At 40.5% G+C, this 14,228-nt stretch overlaps 2 protein-coding genes across 2 annotated transcripts; one reads left to right on the forward strand and one right to left on the reverse strand.

Annotated features, from left to right (window-relative positions):
• Positions 1-329: 329 nt before the first annotated feature.
• slc24a5 (solute carrier family 24 member 5) lies at positions 330-7,066 on the reverse strand. Its single transcript, XM_023405843.2, has 9 exons — positions 6,739-7,066; positions 6,225-6,404; positions 5,057-5,140; positions 4,712-4,815; positions 4,488-4,588; positions 3,105-3,388; positions 2,776-2,982; positions 1,461-1,562; positions 330-1,076 (listed from the first exon to the last, which is right to left on the reverse strand). The coding sequence occupies exons 1-9, from the start codon at positions 6,899-6,901 to the stop codon at positions 754-756; spliced, it is 1,548 nt and encodes a 515-aa protein (XP_023261611.1). The 5' UTR covers positions 6,902-7,066; the 3' UTR covers positions 330-753.
• A 2,610-nt stretch (positions 7,067-9,676) lies between these two features.
• On the forward strand, positions 9,677-12,523 carry LOC111654703 (RING finger protein 148-like). Its single transcript, XM_023405821.2, has one exon. The coding sequence runs from the start codon at positions 10,064-10,066 to the stop codon at positions 11,147-11,149; it is 1,086 nt and encodes a 361-aa protein (XP_023261589.1). The 5' UTR covers positions 9,677-10,063; the 3' UTR covers positions 11,150-12,523.
• The last annotated feature ends 1,705 nt before the right edge of the window (positions 12,524-14,228 follow it).

Genomic DNA, 14,228 nt, shown 5'->3' on the forward strand with positions numbered 1-14,228 from the left:
TTTTGTTTCAGTGGAATAGAGTTGCCATTTTTTATTATATTGGCATTATTTTAAGTGTAGACTAGTGTCTGAAGTGCATTTAACCTTTGCAGGATTAATTATGAACAACTGATCAAAGCTTGGGTTTGATCAGTTGATCATTTTAGGTAACAAGATGAGTGGAAAGTTTTTTTTCTTTTTTGTTTTTCACTATTTATGGCTCATTCCTCCATTCTTCATTGTGGGCAATAAGAATGTCCTCGTAAAAGCTTATCAGGAAGGTTTAGATGATGCCTCTTTTTTTGTTAATTCCGCCCACATACTGAAAAAGAAGGACAAGGTCAAATGTGTTTAGTTGACACCTTTTTATTTGTTGACACTGACTTGATAGTTTTGAATTCATTTGAACTCGGCAGTCACTTCTGTGACGGCACATTTTCCATTTATGGGCCTTGAGTAAGACGGAAGACATCTCAGATCTTGATAACAGGTCTTCATTGTATGATAACAGTCTGGCCTGGATCTTAGCAGGCACAAGAAAGTGATCCTTTGTACAATTCCACCTTTGGTGAAATGTATTGCTAAAAGAGATCATCCTCTTCCAGAGACGTGGCCAGCCCACATCTCCCATGGTACAGTATCTTTGAAAGCATGTGAGTGGGACAGGGCCTCCTTGCCTTGGCATTTGAAGATTTATAGGCTTAACATTTTTGTTGTGCTTTTGGATTGTTGGAGTCTCAGGAAATATGGCTTCAGTCCTGGCGAGGTCAGTTTTCAGTCACTGCACAGTCTTATGGGGTTATTCCCAATAATCCCCAGCTCATACAGGATGGATAGAGTGGCAAAGAGAATGTAGCAGAAGAGAGAAACGATTCCCAGCTTCCAGTTGAGTTTCCATCCGTTAACATGAACGGCTACGAAAAGGAAGATGATTGAAAGGAGGAGTGTGGAGGAAATGAAGACCAGTCCTGTGCTGTTGACCTCTACAGGGTTGTCTGTATCCACAAAGGCAGTCTTGATGAACCAGGGCAGACCCAGGCAGAGCATGTCGAAAACATTAGAGCCCACTATGTTGGACATGGCCATGTCAGCTTTCCCTGTTTAACAGAAGACATGTAAGTCTCTATTCACACAGAATATATTTAAATTACGTCAATTTTATTTCTGTAGTGCCAATTTAGACCAGAAGTTATCTCAAGGCAAGTTTGTTCTTTTCATTTTTAAAATAGCTGATCAAAAAACTTAACAATGTGAATGTGTAATCAACAGTTGCCACTTAAATGTCTTTCAGCAAGAGAGCTCAGTGCTCAGCAGTACGTGGTAGAAGGCTAGTGTGTTCAGCAGCTACCACATCCAGGTTTTATTTAGGAAATGAATCAGTGATGTTGCTTAAGAAGAACTGATTTTAGATTCAATCATTTTGTTTTGACGGGTCTTAGACGTCCATGCAGGATATAGTGGTTGGTGACATGATCATTTACCTTCTCTGGCCACCATCACACTGGCTACGGTGTCAGGTATACTGGTTCCAGCAGCAAGCAGAGTGAGTCCCATTACTGTATCAGGAATGCCAAGGGTCTCACCTGTGTCGAGATAATACCAACACAAAATCAGACCCGCCCTCCTCCGGTAACATCAAGATGGGGAGAGAACAGCAGCTGATTGGAACGATGGCTATAGGGTTAATAAGTCACCGCTGAAGGCTGTAGCCAGGATTTTCAATATACTGAGATCATAAGACCAAATTCCCCAAGCAGAACCCTGCCCACTTAAGAAAATTTCAATTAGCTACTAACTTAATCATTTACATTTAAATGATTATTTAACAGTCCAATTACATGTACTGACAATGTTTTCTCCTACATTATGTGCTGGTGCCATGTAATTCCTAGAATACTTAATTCCTTTCATTTTAATCATTTTTTTTTTTTTTGTCAAATCAAGTCTAAAAATATTAGAGTGAGCCATACTAAACCCAACAGACCTAACGTGTAATCCCTGAATGTAAGCTCCTTTTCATGGCATGACACACTCCCCCCAAAAAAAGAAATATTAAAGAGCATGATCCTGTGTGCTCAGTGGTAGCTGTGACTCTGGAGCTGGAGGCCACTGTGGTGGGAAAAATCATTCTCATTAAGTCAACCAAATGTTAACCCATTCATTTGAGCTAACTGTCTCTGAAGTGCATATTGTGACAGTAGTGTACAGAACAGAGCCACAGGGAAACATCCTCAATCACATACTGTATGTTTGAGTTGTACCTGTTGGGTCACATGCCTGCTCTTTCATAAGACTACTGGATAATAATCTCATTATACTTGAGTGGAACTACCACCATCACATGATGAAGTTGAGCTATGAGCCTGATCCTAGGTCAGTTATATAGCTTACATCTCTCTTGTAGATGGGATATCTGCTCTTGGACCCGTGCTTGTGGGTATTTCTGTATGTACACCCACTGCTCACATGACTGTGTTTCCTCAGGGGGGAAAGCGGACTGTAATCCTGCTGTGGCTGGGTCGGCACATGGCCCACTGGAGCTACAATAACCCCCCTCTAAACTTTCCAGGACAATGGCATCTCAGGAATTAGCCAGCAGACTAACATGTGATTCTACTCTGCAAATCAGACATTTTTCTCACAAGTTTCAAACACTTGTGATCAACAAAGGCTTTACAGCCCAGTCAGTGATGGGCTGATTTATACCTGCAACTAGAAGCGACTGAAAAGACTAAGGAAATGTACAGATTTGACACAAGCTCATCACAGAATGAAAAGTTAAAACAATGATCTCACCGACGACAGTGACCATCCACACCAGCAGATATGTGAAACCTGAGATCCAGACAGCTGACATGAGGAAGGTTATCATGAACCATTTCTTCCAGAACCTTCTCCTGCAGTCAGGGATGGTCAGGAAAAGTAGAGTGATGATGGGCAGAGACAGAACCCAGAGGATACGTTTCAGGTCGCTCTCTGGCACAGCAAACACACTTTTATGCTCTGTTAGGACGCAAGCAGACAAACATGAGTAAATGTGAGTTACATCATCACCAAGGAGTCATAGACACGCCGTGTTTAAAATCGTCAAAAACCGTGCACTATCACTAAGAAGTGTGATTTACCTTCAGGAATCTCATTGAGGCCATGCAGGCTGAGAGACAGATGAGAGTATCCTGAGTCGTCCTGGAAGATGCCGCTGTCTGTTCTGGAGCGACTGTGGATTCGCAGACTGGTGTCGTCATTCCAGCCCATCAGCGGCTGTGTTTCAGTCTTCTCCCCAGACCCTCTACCCAGACAGGTGCAGCAAGGGCTCAGCTTCCTCAGGACAAACTCACTGATGCGAAGGTCAAAGCACAGAACCACTATGTAGACGCCATAGACCAGCAGCAGCGAGGCGGCGTCGTACCTGTAAGCAAAACATACAGTTTGGGATTATGATTAATTCCTGCCCTCTGGGACAGATATAGTGGTAAATATTCTAAAAGCAAGGTCACTTGCTAAGCTTTTCCCTGAGCTTTTGACCAAAATCCCTTGGCCTACTTCAGCATATGGAACTTGCTCAGGTGTCATTATGTGACCTGGTACAGAACCTTGGACCTCAGATCCATTTCTTGAAGTGGGCTGTGGACTACGGTACTAGACCTTGCTTTTACATTTTTTAAATATATTTTAAATGATGAAAATCTATGGATTAAAAGGGTTATTTGTATGTTTTCTCTGCCGCTGAATATGGTTTCTTGCTGAGAGCGGGTGGTGGTGATTGTCACTTGACAAGAGCTTCGGCGATTGTTGTCTTTATAATATAAGAAACTACACCCTCTGAGCAGAGCTACGTTTTGAGGGCAGATTGGAGGCTACAGTTAGTCGCTGTCGGAAAGTGAAGAGACAGGCCGGGGCTAGCTGGTTAGCATGCTAACTTCAGTAAAAGAAAAGACGTGATAGAGACACGAGTCAACATTTGCGTTGCTAAGAGACAGCTTTGAGTGAGTAAAGGAACTAACGTTGATGCTGAACTTGGTAAAGCTAGTAAATAGCCGTTAATGCTAATGTTTGCTGTGTGCCACTAGCTAACAAATATCACCTTTAAGTAGATTATTTTACTGATCTTTTTCTTTTTTTTCTTTAAAAAAAAAAAAAAAAATGTATCTTGCTCTTGTCCCCTGCTTATGTATCAGCTTGTTTCAGTCATTAGGTGTCTTTTCTCACACCAGCAAGTTGCTTTTAATCATCTTTGGTTACTTTACATTCCAGTTTTGTTTTGATAAGTTTTTTTTTTTTATTGAGGGACTTTTATTGCTAAGTACTATCAGTACAATAAATGAGTCACAGTACTGTACGATACAGTTGTTTTGACATCTATATGTTGTTCTAAGTGTCACGAGACAATAATATCTGACGCTGTCTTTTACCGCCACCTTGCACATGCAGGTGGTGTATGGTTTGAAGATCGTATAAACCATATCCTGATGTTGAGCCAAGGCACACAAATATACAAACACACTCACCAGTAAACCTTGTTATCAGAGATGATGGCAATAACAGCAGAAACACTGATGCCATATGCCAGGCAGTCCCTGAACAGTGGCCAACAGGTGAGACGCCCTGCCTGTTAAAGGAAACAAAAATAAATGTTTTACAGCTCGTACAACGCAATATACACAGTGTTTCTTCAGCTCTGACCCAGTAAATGTGCTGCTGTAATTGTTGTCTGAATATTGTGACAATGTACCATAGGGGCCAAGAGTCCACACGCAGCACAGATTCCCAGCAGGTTGTAGACTGCTGATCCCACGATGGTGCTGACCCCAATGTCTCCCTTTGTCACAAACACACCTAACACACAACACGCATGAAGAGCACATCTTAGCTTTGAGGACAGGGACAGTGAAAAAGAATCAATGTGCTGAGAGAAAAAATCTCCTCATCAAAGGCCACGGTCCCTCCCTGTTGCCATATGGTGGTGAAGTCACAGCTCATTGGGTTGGAAAGGGACACAGTGACAGTGATGATGATGATGCTGGTGTCATCATCGACATTGCTGGTTGTAATCATTGTTATATCACTGCAAGTTTACCCAGAAAGGCTGTGACCAGTTCTGGTGCAGAACTCCCAGCTGCCATGAATGTGGCTCCTGCAACATCCTGAGACAGTCCCAGACCTGAGAGAGACGCCAGGAAGACAGGATCATTTATATGGCACACACAGAACAACAAGAAAACTTGATGATAAGGGATCCAGGTTAACAACACCATAAACTACAACCTCAAGAATGACAAATCAACAATAACTATTTATTGTTGGGCTTTCTCTAATGTGTGGAATTGCATTATACTGCATAAATGTTATATATCCCCACCTCCTATAAGTTTATTTGTTAGGTATACAATTTAATAATGATTCAAATGATCAATTAGTCAATTGTAGAAAAATTAATCAGCAACAGTTTTGAAAATAGATCATTTAAACAAGCAAAAATACTAAATATTTGCTTGTTTCAGCCTCTAATATTTGAAGACTATCTGCTTTTCTCTGTTTTATATCATGTTTAACAGAATATATTTTAGGTTTGAACTGTTGATCAGACAAAACAAGTCTTTTGTAGACATTTCATAGGTTAACTGATTAATTGATTCATTAAAGAAAAAAATAGACAGATTAATCAATGATGAAAATAAGTATTGGTTGAAGCTCTGGTTAAGTTTAATGTTATATTACTTCCTCATTTAAAGCAAAAGTAGAAACACAGAATGGAAAATCACAACACCCTGATAAAAGTTATTTCCATGAATTATAATTCAACTAAAAATATGTTCAAACCATTAAACATTATGGACTACATTTACACAATCTGCCCACATATTGATCTGTCCTAAAGATTCCTTTAAAGTTTCTCCAAACAATGTCTGTTGCTGTTGTGGAATTGCTTTCAATTCATTTCAATTCAATTCAATTGCTTTCAAAAATCTTTTATTCCATAAATGTCCCCAAAATAAAACCACTACAGCTGGCTTCCAAATTGCATCTGAACTTTTATCTTTAATTGATCATATTAAATATAGCTATACACCATTGTAACTATATTATATGAAAAAGTGAGAATTAAATGCTATAAATCCGCATTATTCCCATCATACATTCAGCCTACAGTACAGTTAGTGCAGTGATACAATGACCGACCCCCCACCCTTTAACACACAGAGGCCTCTATATTGTACACATACAAGATGTTTCACGTCACTTACGTTCACTGATCACTTCTAAAGACGGCAGAAAGTAATCGTCGCAGACTATGGCGACAGCCAAAAGCATGTAGAAAATAAGCATAAAATAAATGACGAGCCCCCCATCCTTCCTCTCCTGCACCGTGAAGAAGCCCTCAGGAAACTCGGAGGACTGTGGTGAGATGCATTCTGTCTCATTCTCTGAAACAACAGGCCACACACACACACACACACACACACACACACACACACACACACACACACACACACACACACACACTGCTTAGTGGTCATCATTGCTAAAAAAATCTGTGACCCCAAACAGCCACCCTGTCGCTGGAGGTTCGAGTCTTAATTGCAGTTACACGGTGAGTTCATGCCAATACAGAGCAAACACTGTCACAGCTGCTGAACCACAAGTGATGTTTTAAATAACAAGAAAACGAGCCGTGACATTCAGAACGACTCATTCAATAGATTGGAATAATACAGACACCATAAAGCAGGTCAAATAACACACACATGATTTTCTTACCAAGAGCCCGGCGCACCCTGGCGGAGTGCGGTTCCCGAGCTGTGTCAGCTGTAAATGACACAAGATGGACCGTGCAATACAAAAATATTACAAATCCCAGAAAGTAAGGTATAAAATCTTTTCTCTTCTTTCTCTGCAGGGGAGCAGCCTTATTCATGGTCATTTGAGTCAATAGGGCGAAATTGGCAGATTATTCCAAGGAGTCATATGTCTCTCTACTCTATCAAGCTTTCAAAGATTAAATATGGGCTGAAGCTGCTTGCAAACGCTGCACCTAACGCTACACTACGACTACAGGCTGCAAAGAGGGAGATTATTGGGGGAGAAAGCATTTTTTAAGGTCTGGCGCTGCAAAGACTGGGGGGGTCACGAGTTGCGAGTCATTCCAGTCGACTTGAACAGCCTCCAGCCTGAGGGGCATCAGGGGTGTAATTCACAAGAAGCCCACCTTTAAACATTTCTACCGCAACTTTAACAGTGGTAACAGATATGTAAAACAAATCCACTCGTCTGTAAATATTTATAAAAAAGGATAGAGTCTCTCTCTCTCTCTCTCTCTCTCTCTCTCTCTCTCTCTCTCTCTCTCTCTCTCTCTCTCAATATATTTTAATTGTACAGTACCAGTAAAAAGTTTGGACACTGTTTATAACACAGTGATATAACATCGATAACAATGTGCGACTGAAACTTAGTTGCAGTGACTATTCAAACCAAAGGCTATAACACACACACACACACACACACACACACACACACACACACACACACACACACACACACACACACACATATATATATATTACAACACTTATTAAGCATCTAAGAACAGATGACAGAAAACGTACGTACGTGCATGCGTGCCACGCGCGTGTGTGTGCAGAGTGACAAGGGAGACTAGAGTGACTAGAAGACAGCTACACGTTTAGGAGACACTGAGCTGATGGACGGACACAGACCTGTGGTGAGCTAGTTTCTTTCCTTAACTTTTTTCAGTGGCCCTGAACTGAACTATTAACATTGTGATGAAATAAGTTACATGAATGCGAAACACTGAAGATGATTTCTTTAAGATTTCTTTAAGAGAATAATGAATTCCTCATAAAAGCTACTTGGCGTTTTGATTCAATCAGTAGAATCGGCACATCATTCAAACGAGGCTGCACTTGCGTCTCTTGTTGTGATGGATGATAAAAACATGATGAGTAAAAACAGTGTTTTTCCGCTGTCAAATAATACACACCAGTGAGTAAGTGGCGCCCCTGTGTGGTATAATTAGACTGCTTCTGTGATTTGTCTTGTGAGTGATCTTGTAGTTTGGAAATGTGTAGCTGTGTGTGACCATCCTGTATGTCATGATCCAAAGTTTGTAGGCTAATATTAAACAAGTAAATCAGCCTTTATGAAAGAAATAATAATAATGGATAAAGTCTCACAAAAATATGCAATAGGAAATTTTTAAATAATCTCATATATTATTAAAGCTCAGCACAGATTTATGAAATGCTATTTCATCTTGCTTCTTTTTTACAGTAACAGGGTTTATTGCAGGTAATTTTTAAATCTAATTCCAGCAGTTTTTATTTCAAAATATCATTTTTCTTTATTGTACAACACTTTTTCCCCCATGACCATTTTATTTCATAATACCAATTTTCATTACTAAGTGGAGCACATGACTTTTGAGCTTAATCTTTTAAGAAATATGTATCAGATTATATTACAATTTTGTGGCTATAACATAAATTGACCTGTATAAGATTATTTATTTAATGAGCTCTTAGTTATTCATTTAGTTGAGAAGTCTTTGAACTTTAGTGGTATTTTTATTTTTTGTTGTATATGTGGGTGTTATTTCTTAATAACACATACAATATGTAAACTACTGAAATAACAATAATAATTTCAAAGAATAATTTTTCATTATATATTTATATCAAGTGTTGTATCAGCTGTTATTCAGTGTTTACAGTGTTGAGGACTGGATTTCTGAGTGACTCAGGTGACTTCCGGTTAGTGCAGCAGTTTATTTTCTACGACGAGCCAGTAGGTGTCGCTATTGGAGCAGAAAGGCTGAGAGGATATCTTGTAAATGTGATTCCTAAATTCACACCACAGAATATCATTTTAATAGAGAAAAATAAAGCATTTTCCTTCTTTAGTTAAAATGGTATTAATAAGTTTAGTTTGAGTTTGGTTTCTGCTGTGTGGTTATTTCAGGAGTCTAATGGTCATAGCAGCATCATTGTTCCTGTTATCAGGAACTGAGCTGCAGCCATACTGAAAATAAATACCAGGCTCTCTTTTATTTACAGATCTTTGTCCTCACTGAGATACATTATTCAATAGCACATTCTGCAAAGGCTCGTGTACTGCAATGTGTGTGTGTGTGTGTGTTTGTGTGTGTGTGTGTGTGGGAGAACCAAGGTAAAATAGCAGCTTGGCGAGAAACCCCTCCATCTCATTAGTCATTGGAAGCCTCTCTGTCCCTCTCAGTGTACGTGTGTGTGTGTGTGTGTGTGTGTGTGTGTGTGTGTGTGCGCGCGCTTTCACTTGTGTGTAAGAAGATACAATGGAAACTTGACAATGCTCTGTTCCAGCTCAGTTGTCACTGGTATGTTAGCTGTGTGGAATAAAGCTCTTTAAATACTTTCCAAGTATCCAAACACAGGGAAAACCTTTATTATGATTCTGTGCAAGCCCTTTGAGATTTACAGGACACATTTATAATGTGTCTCTGTGGCTGTTAGAAGCAAACAGTATTTGTCCTTCAGAGTGAGTAAGCACAAGGCAGAGGAGTAATACTTGTCAGTTTGCTTATCACGACACAGAAATAGGGGAAGGAAACAAGTCGAACCAGAAAAACGGGTGTAGTTCCTTCTACTCATTGTTACATGAGGAAAAGTCAGCAGCTTTTATTAGTTTCACAGGACTGCTGAGTGTTACTGACCTATGTCCACAAAATTATCCTTATCATTTGCTTATCGCGTCTTGCCTTCTCATATGTTGTTCCTTGCCTCTGGAAACAGCACAGGTCTGTGTGTTTTGTGTACTTCAACTTGTTGAATACCAGCACCCTGCCCTCTGCAAGGAGCGCTCAGTGTTCAAGGTTCAGGAAGATAACAAGAGGTGAGTGGCTGACGCATAGCTCGTGTTATGTTACCAAAGGCTCATATCAGATTACTCTAGACAGGAGGTTGGGTGACACCGTAGCTGTGTTCAGATCGCTGTGGCTGGAACAAACCAGGAACTGGGACTAACAGAGGAGTTTTAAAGGAGCTAAAGACGCTAACAGAGGGTTTCCTGTTGTTTTAAGAAGAGTGTTGCCATGGGTAAGACGACACAACACTGTCTGCTGCTTTTGCTGTTTCTGTCAGGGCTTGCTCGGTGTTCAGCTGCCTTGTTATTTTGGACAGCCGTGATGGAAATAGGCTATGTTAACAACAATGAGACTGTGGAAAAATATTGTGAGTGTGGGGTGTTTGGTCGTAACTCTCCCGTGGAGAAAACCACAGGCATTGTTACACTTCCCCAGGGAGACCCCAAAGGCTGCGGCCCGGATCCTGTGTACAACCGTAATTCCAGCTCACCGCGGTGGATAGCCCTGGTGAAAAGGGGCAACTGTACCTTTAGTGAGAAGATCAATGCTGCCAAACGTCAAGGAGCAGCTGGTGTGGTGGTGTATAATGTGGATGGCAGTGGCAACAGCACCACTCACATGGCACACTCAGATGCAGCTGGTATTGTGGCTATCATGATTGGCAACACTCAGGGCATGGAGATTGTCAAGTTGGTGAAGAATGGGACAGATGTGCAGATGCTTATTGAACCAGGCAGCCCTCATGGACCCTGGATGGACACCTACTGGCTTTACTTCCTGTCCATCGCCTTCTTCATTGTGACAGCAGCCTCAATCGCCTACTTTGTGTTTATCTCTGCAAATCGTCTCTACAGCCTGAGCATTCACAGGCGGTCTGAGAGGAGGCTGAAAACAGAGGCTAAGAGGGCAATTAAGCGTCTACACGTACGCACACTGAAGAGAGAGGATGAGGAAACTACTTCCGACTTCCATATGTGTGCCGTGTGTATTGAATCCTACAAGGCAGGCGAAGTGGTCACAGTGCTCACATGTGACCACATCTTCCATAAAGCCTGCATCGAGCCCTGGCTGCTGGAGAGGAGGACCTGCCCCATGTGCAAGTGCGACATCCTAAAAGCACTGGGAGTTGAGGAAGAGACAAAAGAGAGCATTTCTGCCGATTCACCACCAGATGTCACTGTGATCACAGTGGCAGGAGGAGACACCCTCTACGAAGTCCCACTGACCGACCCAGCGAGCCCTGACCCAGAGAGACATCAGCATCTCTATGACAACAGGGCCTATGAGGGAGACTCGCAGGCTGCCAGAGGATGAACAACAGCAACAGAAGCAAAACAGCAACTAACCAGGACACAGTCAAATCCCTGTTTGAATTAAGATCTTTTACTTGGATACATTGAACCAGCACAATGGAATCAAACTGTAATCTTCCGACAGGAGAGACACTGTTCATCTTTTAATGCAAACACACTAGAATACATAAAAAAAAATTAAAAAAAAAGGACCTTGTGTAATTAGTTTGGATGCCATCGCATTTTCTTTGTGTCTATCTTGGTGCAAGTATGTAATTATTGGAAACTATTGGGTGGGTTCATGAAGTTACCTTTGGTTGGGTAGAATAGATTAAAAAAACAGCAGTCATGGAGTGCTGCCAGTGTCAAGTTTCTGTTTTGCATAGTGAGCACACTGGTTAGGGAGGAAGTGAGGCAAATCATTTGAATATCTGTTTGAATTCAAGGGCAATTTTTTTCCTCCAACAAAAGGCTTGTTAGTTTGCATCGCTCACAGTACCTCACGATTAGCTATTGTCATTTATTTGTCTTAATTCATTTTAAAAAAAAAATTGGACTATGTTTTTCTATTTTGATCATCAGGTTGTCTAACTGGATTTACAAACACACCATTATGAACACACCCTTGAAGAAAATGCAGCATGACACACATTGACTTCATAACATCACCTGAGGGGATGGGACTTTTAAGAAACATGGTTTAAGGGAACATGTTACCACATAGGAATTTTCAAGTCCTTTATAATTTATTGTCTAGGCTATAGCTATATAAATAGCTATTTTTGAGAAACAGAAAATCCCACAGAATTATAACATTGCAATAAATGTCATAGGAACTGTAGATGATATGCCTCTAAAACTGTTATCTTGACTATTGGATAGGTGAAAATGATGGGTTCTGGTTTTTTTTTAAATGATATATATATTGAGATTGATTCATCAATCATAGAGTTCTTATATATATATGTATATATAATACATAATACATAATATACGTAAAGTTGATTTTCATTTACAAGTACCAATTGATATTTTTGAACAGGTCTTTCAGATTTTTCCTTTGAATTATTTCTGAATGTTTATTCAATCCCTGTGCTCGACCTGCGAACTCACTTGAGTAAATTATGCAAATATTTTTAAGATTCTTTCAATTCCAACATTAAGTGTGTCCCTCAGTAAATGATAAAGCTAAAGAGCTTCCTTTGTTTGCTGGTGGGGATATACTGCTAATGGTACTTAATATATTTTTCTATATTCAATCATTTTCACAACTGTTTTACAGATTCCAGGAGTCTTAAATTATTCTGAAAAAATGAATATTACTTGCTGTATTAAATCACATTGATGCTTATTAGAATGCAATAAATCCCTCAAAATGAGGCAAACTTTATGAGCATATGTGTCTGTAAGAATGGTGTTTCTGGATGTGTGTGTGTTGGTGTGTGTGGAGGGGGGAATATAGTATAGAATATGTGTGTGTCAGTGTGCAGGAGTGTTAACTCTGTATCCGACAGGTCTGTGTGTGGCGTCTCACTTTCAGAGTTATGGTCTTGTTCCCAGTGACTGTTGGAGAGGAGTGAAACTGTAATTACCTCTGCACAGGTGGGAGCCAATCTGCACACACCCTGAGCTTGAGCTGGATAATCATCATATCACACAAGTAGAAGGGCCTGACCGAGCAAGCAGGGATGTGCAGCTGTATGCCATTGGAATGGGAATATTATTTTCATTATCCTTTAATTGTGCCTCGGGACATCAAAAGTCTAGAATGAGATTGAAAGACGTTTTTTTTATTTTTGTGACGCTCCTGAAGATGTTTTTCAGCATCAGTCAGGACTTAAGGCGTGTCCGATCATGACCAGCTGATACACTGTAAAATGGGCTTGTTCTCTAGAGTATAGGTTCCACTTAACGCGGACATGAGTGAGCAGATTTTTCCTCTCATTTATATCTTTTTTTTTGGATATTTCTCAATACAATAATCTACATTGATCTCAGAACCCAAAAAATCTACAAGTTGCCAATGAGAGCCAGTTTTTAAAAGTCTGTGTATGTGTGAATGGAGTGGAGGTAGATGTTATGTCTTGGTGAGGGTTGTCAGGGTGAAGGGGCTAAAGGACAGAGGACAAACAGGGATTGAGCTGAGGGCAGAAGTTTTTAGTGAAAGCACTACACTCCAGTGCCCAGAGGGTGAGCCGAGTCTTTCCCTCATGGTGTTCCCTTTCCTCTCTGAGACCAGCGTGTACTGGATTTCAGAGCCAGAGCTGTGACCTCGGCATTCACAGGTCAGATGGTTATAGTGGTATCGCAGCAAGACAGAGAATCAATACCAAACTAACTGGCCAGGCTGGGAACAACTGGCAAGCCCTGGGTTAGAAGCACACTCTGCTCAGCGGTGGGGCTCCTCTGATTTATTGCAGTTGTTAAAGGGAAAATTGGGTCAGAAGGTTTTCATTTAATGGCATACTAGTCAGTGGCTGTACTCTCATACCACACTTGACCTTCAATTCCAGATAGAAATCAAACAGTGGAATTAACTACTGTAGTGGCCTGAGAGCTTATCTGTTCTTCTACAGTCTAATCGCAGTAAATATGTCATGTTTTCTATGCCAACGAATAAACCTGGCTGGAGGCCTGTGACTGAAAAAAAAAAAAAAGAAAGAAAGAAAGAAGCAGGGCTATGTTTCTGGTTAAATAAACAAGAACACATTGTTTTAAGTTCAGGCTGAAGGCCCATTTTCCTCGCTGTGTCTCAGTTTGTCCCTATGAATGTTTATAATAGCCCTGCACCACCACCTGGTGGAGAAAATTGCTACTTGCAATGGATTTGAATTAATTCCCAACAAAGGTAAAACTCAACAAGCCAGTCCCATCTTTTAATTTTTTGTCTTCAGGTACCAGGGCAATTTCTTGCTTGAGTGGAAAGTACAGAGTAATAAATTCCACCATAATGAAATAGAGTACTTCACTGGGCCATTTACTTTAATGGCTCAGTTGAAGAGTTCTCTATCTATCTATCTATCTATCTATCTATCTATCTATCTATCTATCTATCTATCTATCTATCTATCTATCTATCTATCTATCTATCTATCTATCTA

Source organism: Seriola lalandi, unplaced genomic scaffold (assembly GCF_002814215.2).
Source record: "Seriola lalandi dorsalis isolate HSWRI2012SDOR001 ecotype SW California unplaced genomic scaffold, Sedor1 jcf7180002054286, whole genome shotgun sequence".
Classification (NCBI taxonomy): Eukaryota; Metazoa; Chordata; class Actinopteri; order Carangiformes; family Carangidae; genus Seriola; species Seriola lalandi.

Excerpts from the sequence above, each read along its gene's own strand:
- slc24a5 (XM_023405843.2), bottom strand. The coding sequence starts at position 6,901 with ATGACCATGAATAAGGCTGCTCCCCTGCAGAGAAAGAAGAGAAAAGAT. Across the intron at positions 5,141-6,224 it reads TTTAGAAGTGATCAGTGAAC|GTCTGGGACTGTCTCAGGAT; the intron begins GTAAGTGACGTG and ends CGTCTCTCTCAG. Across the intron at positions 1,563-2,775 it reads GTGGATGGTCACTGTCGTCG|GTGAGACCCTTGGCATTCCT; the intron begins GTGAGATCATTG and ends ATCTCGACACAG.
- LOC111654703 (XM_023405821.2), top strand. The coding sequence starts at position 10,064 with ATGGGTAAGACGACACAACACTGTCTGCTGCTTTTGCTGTTTCTGTCA.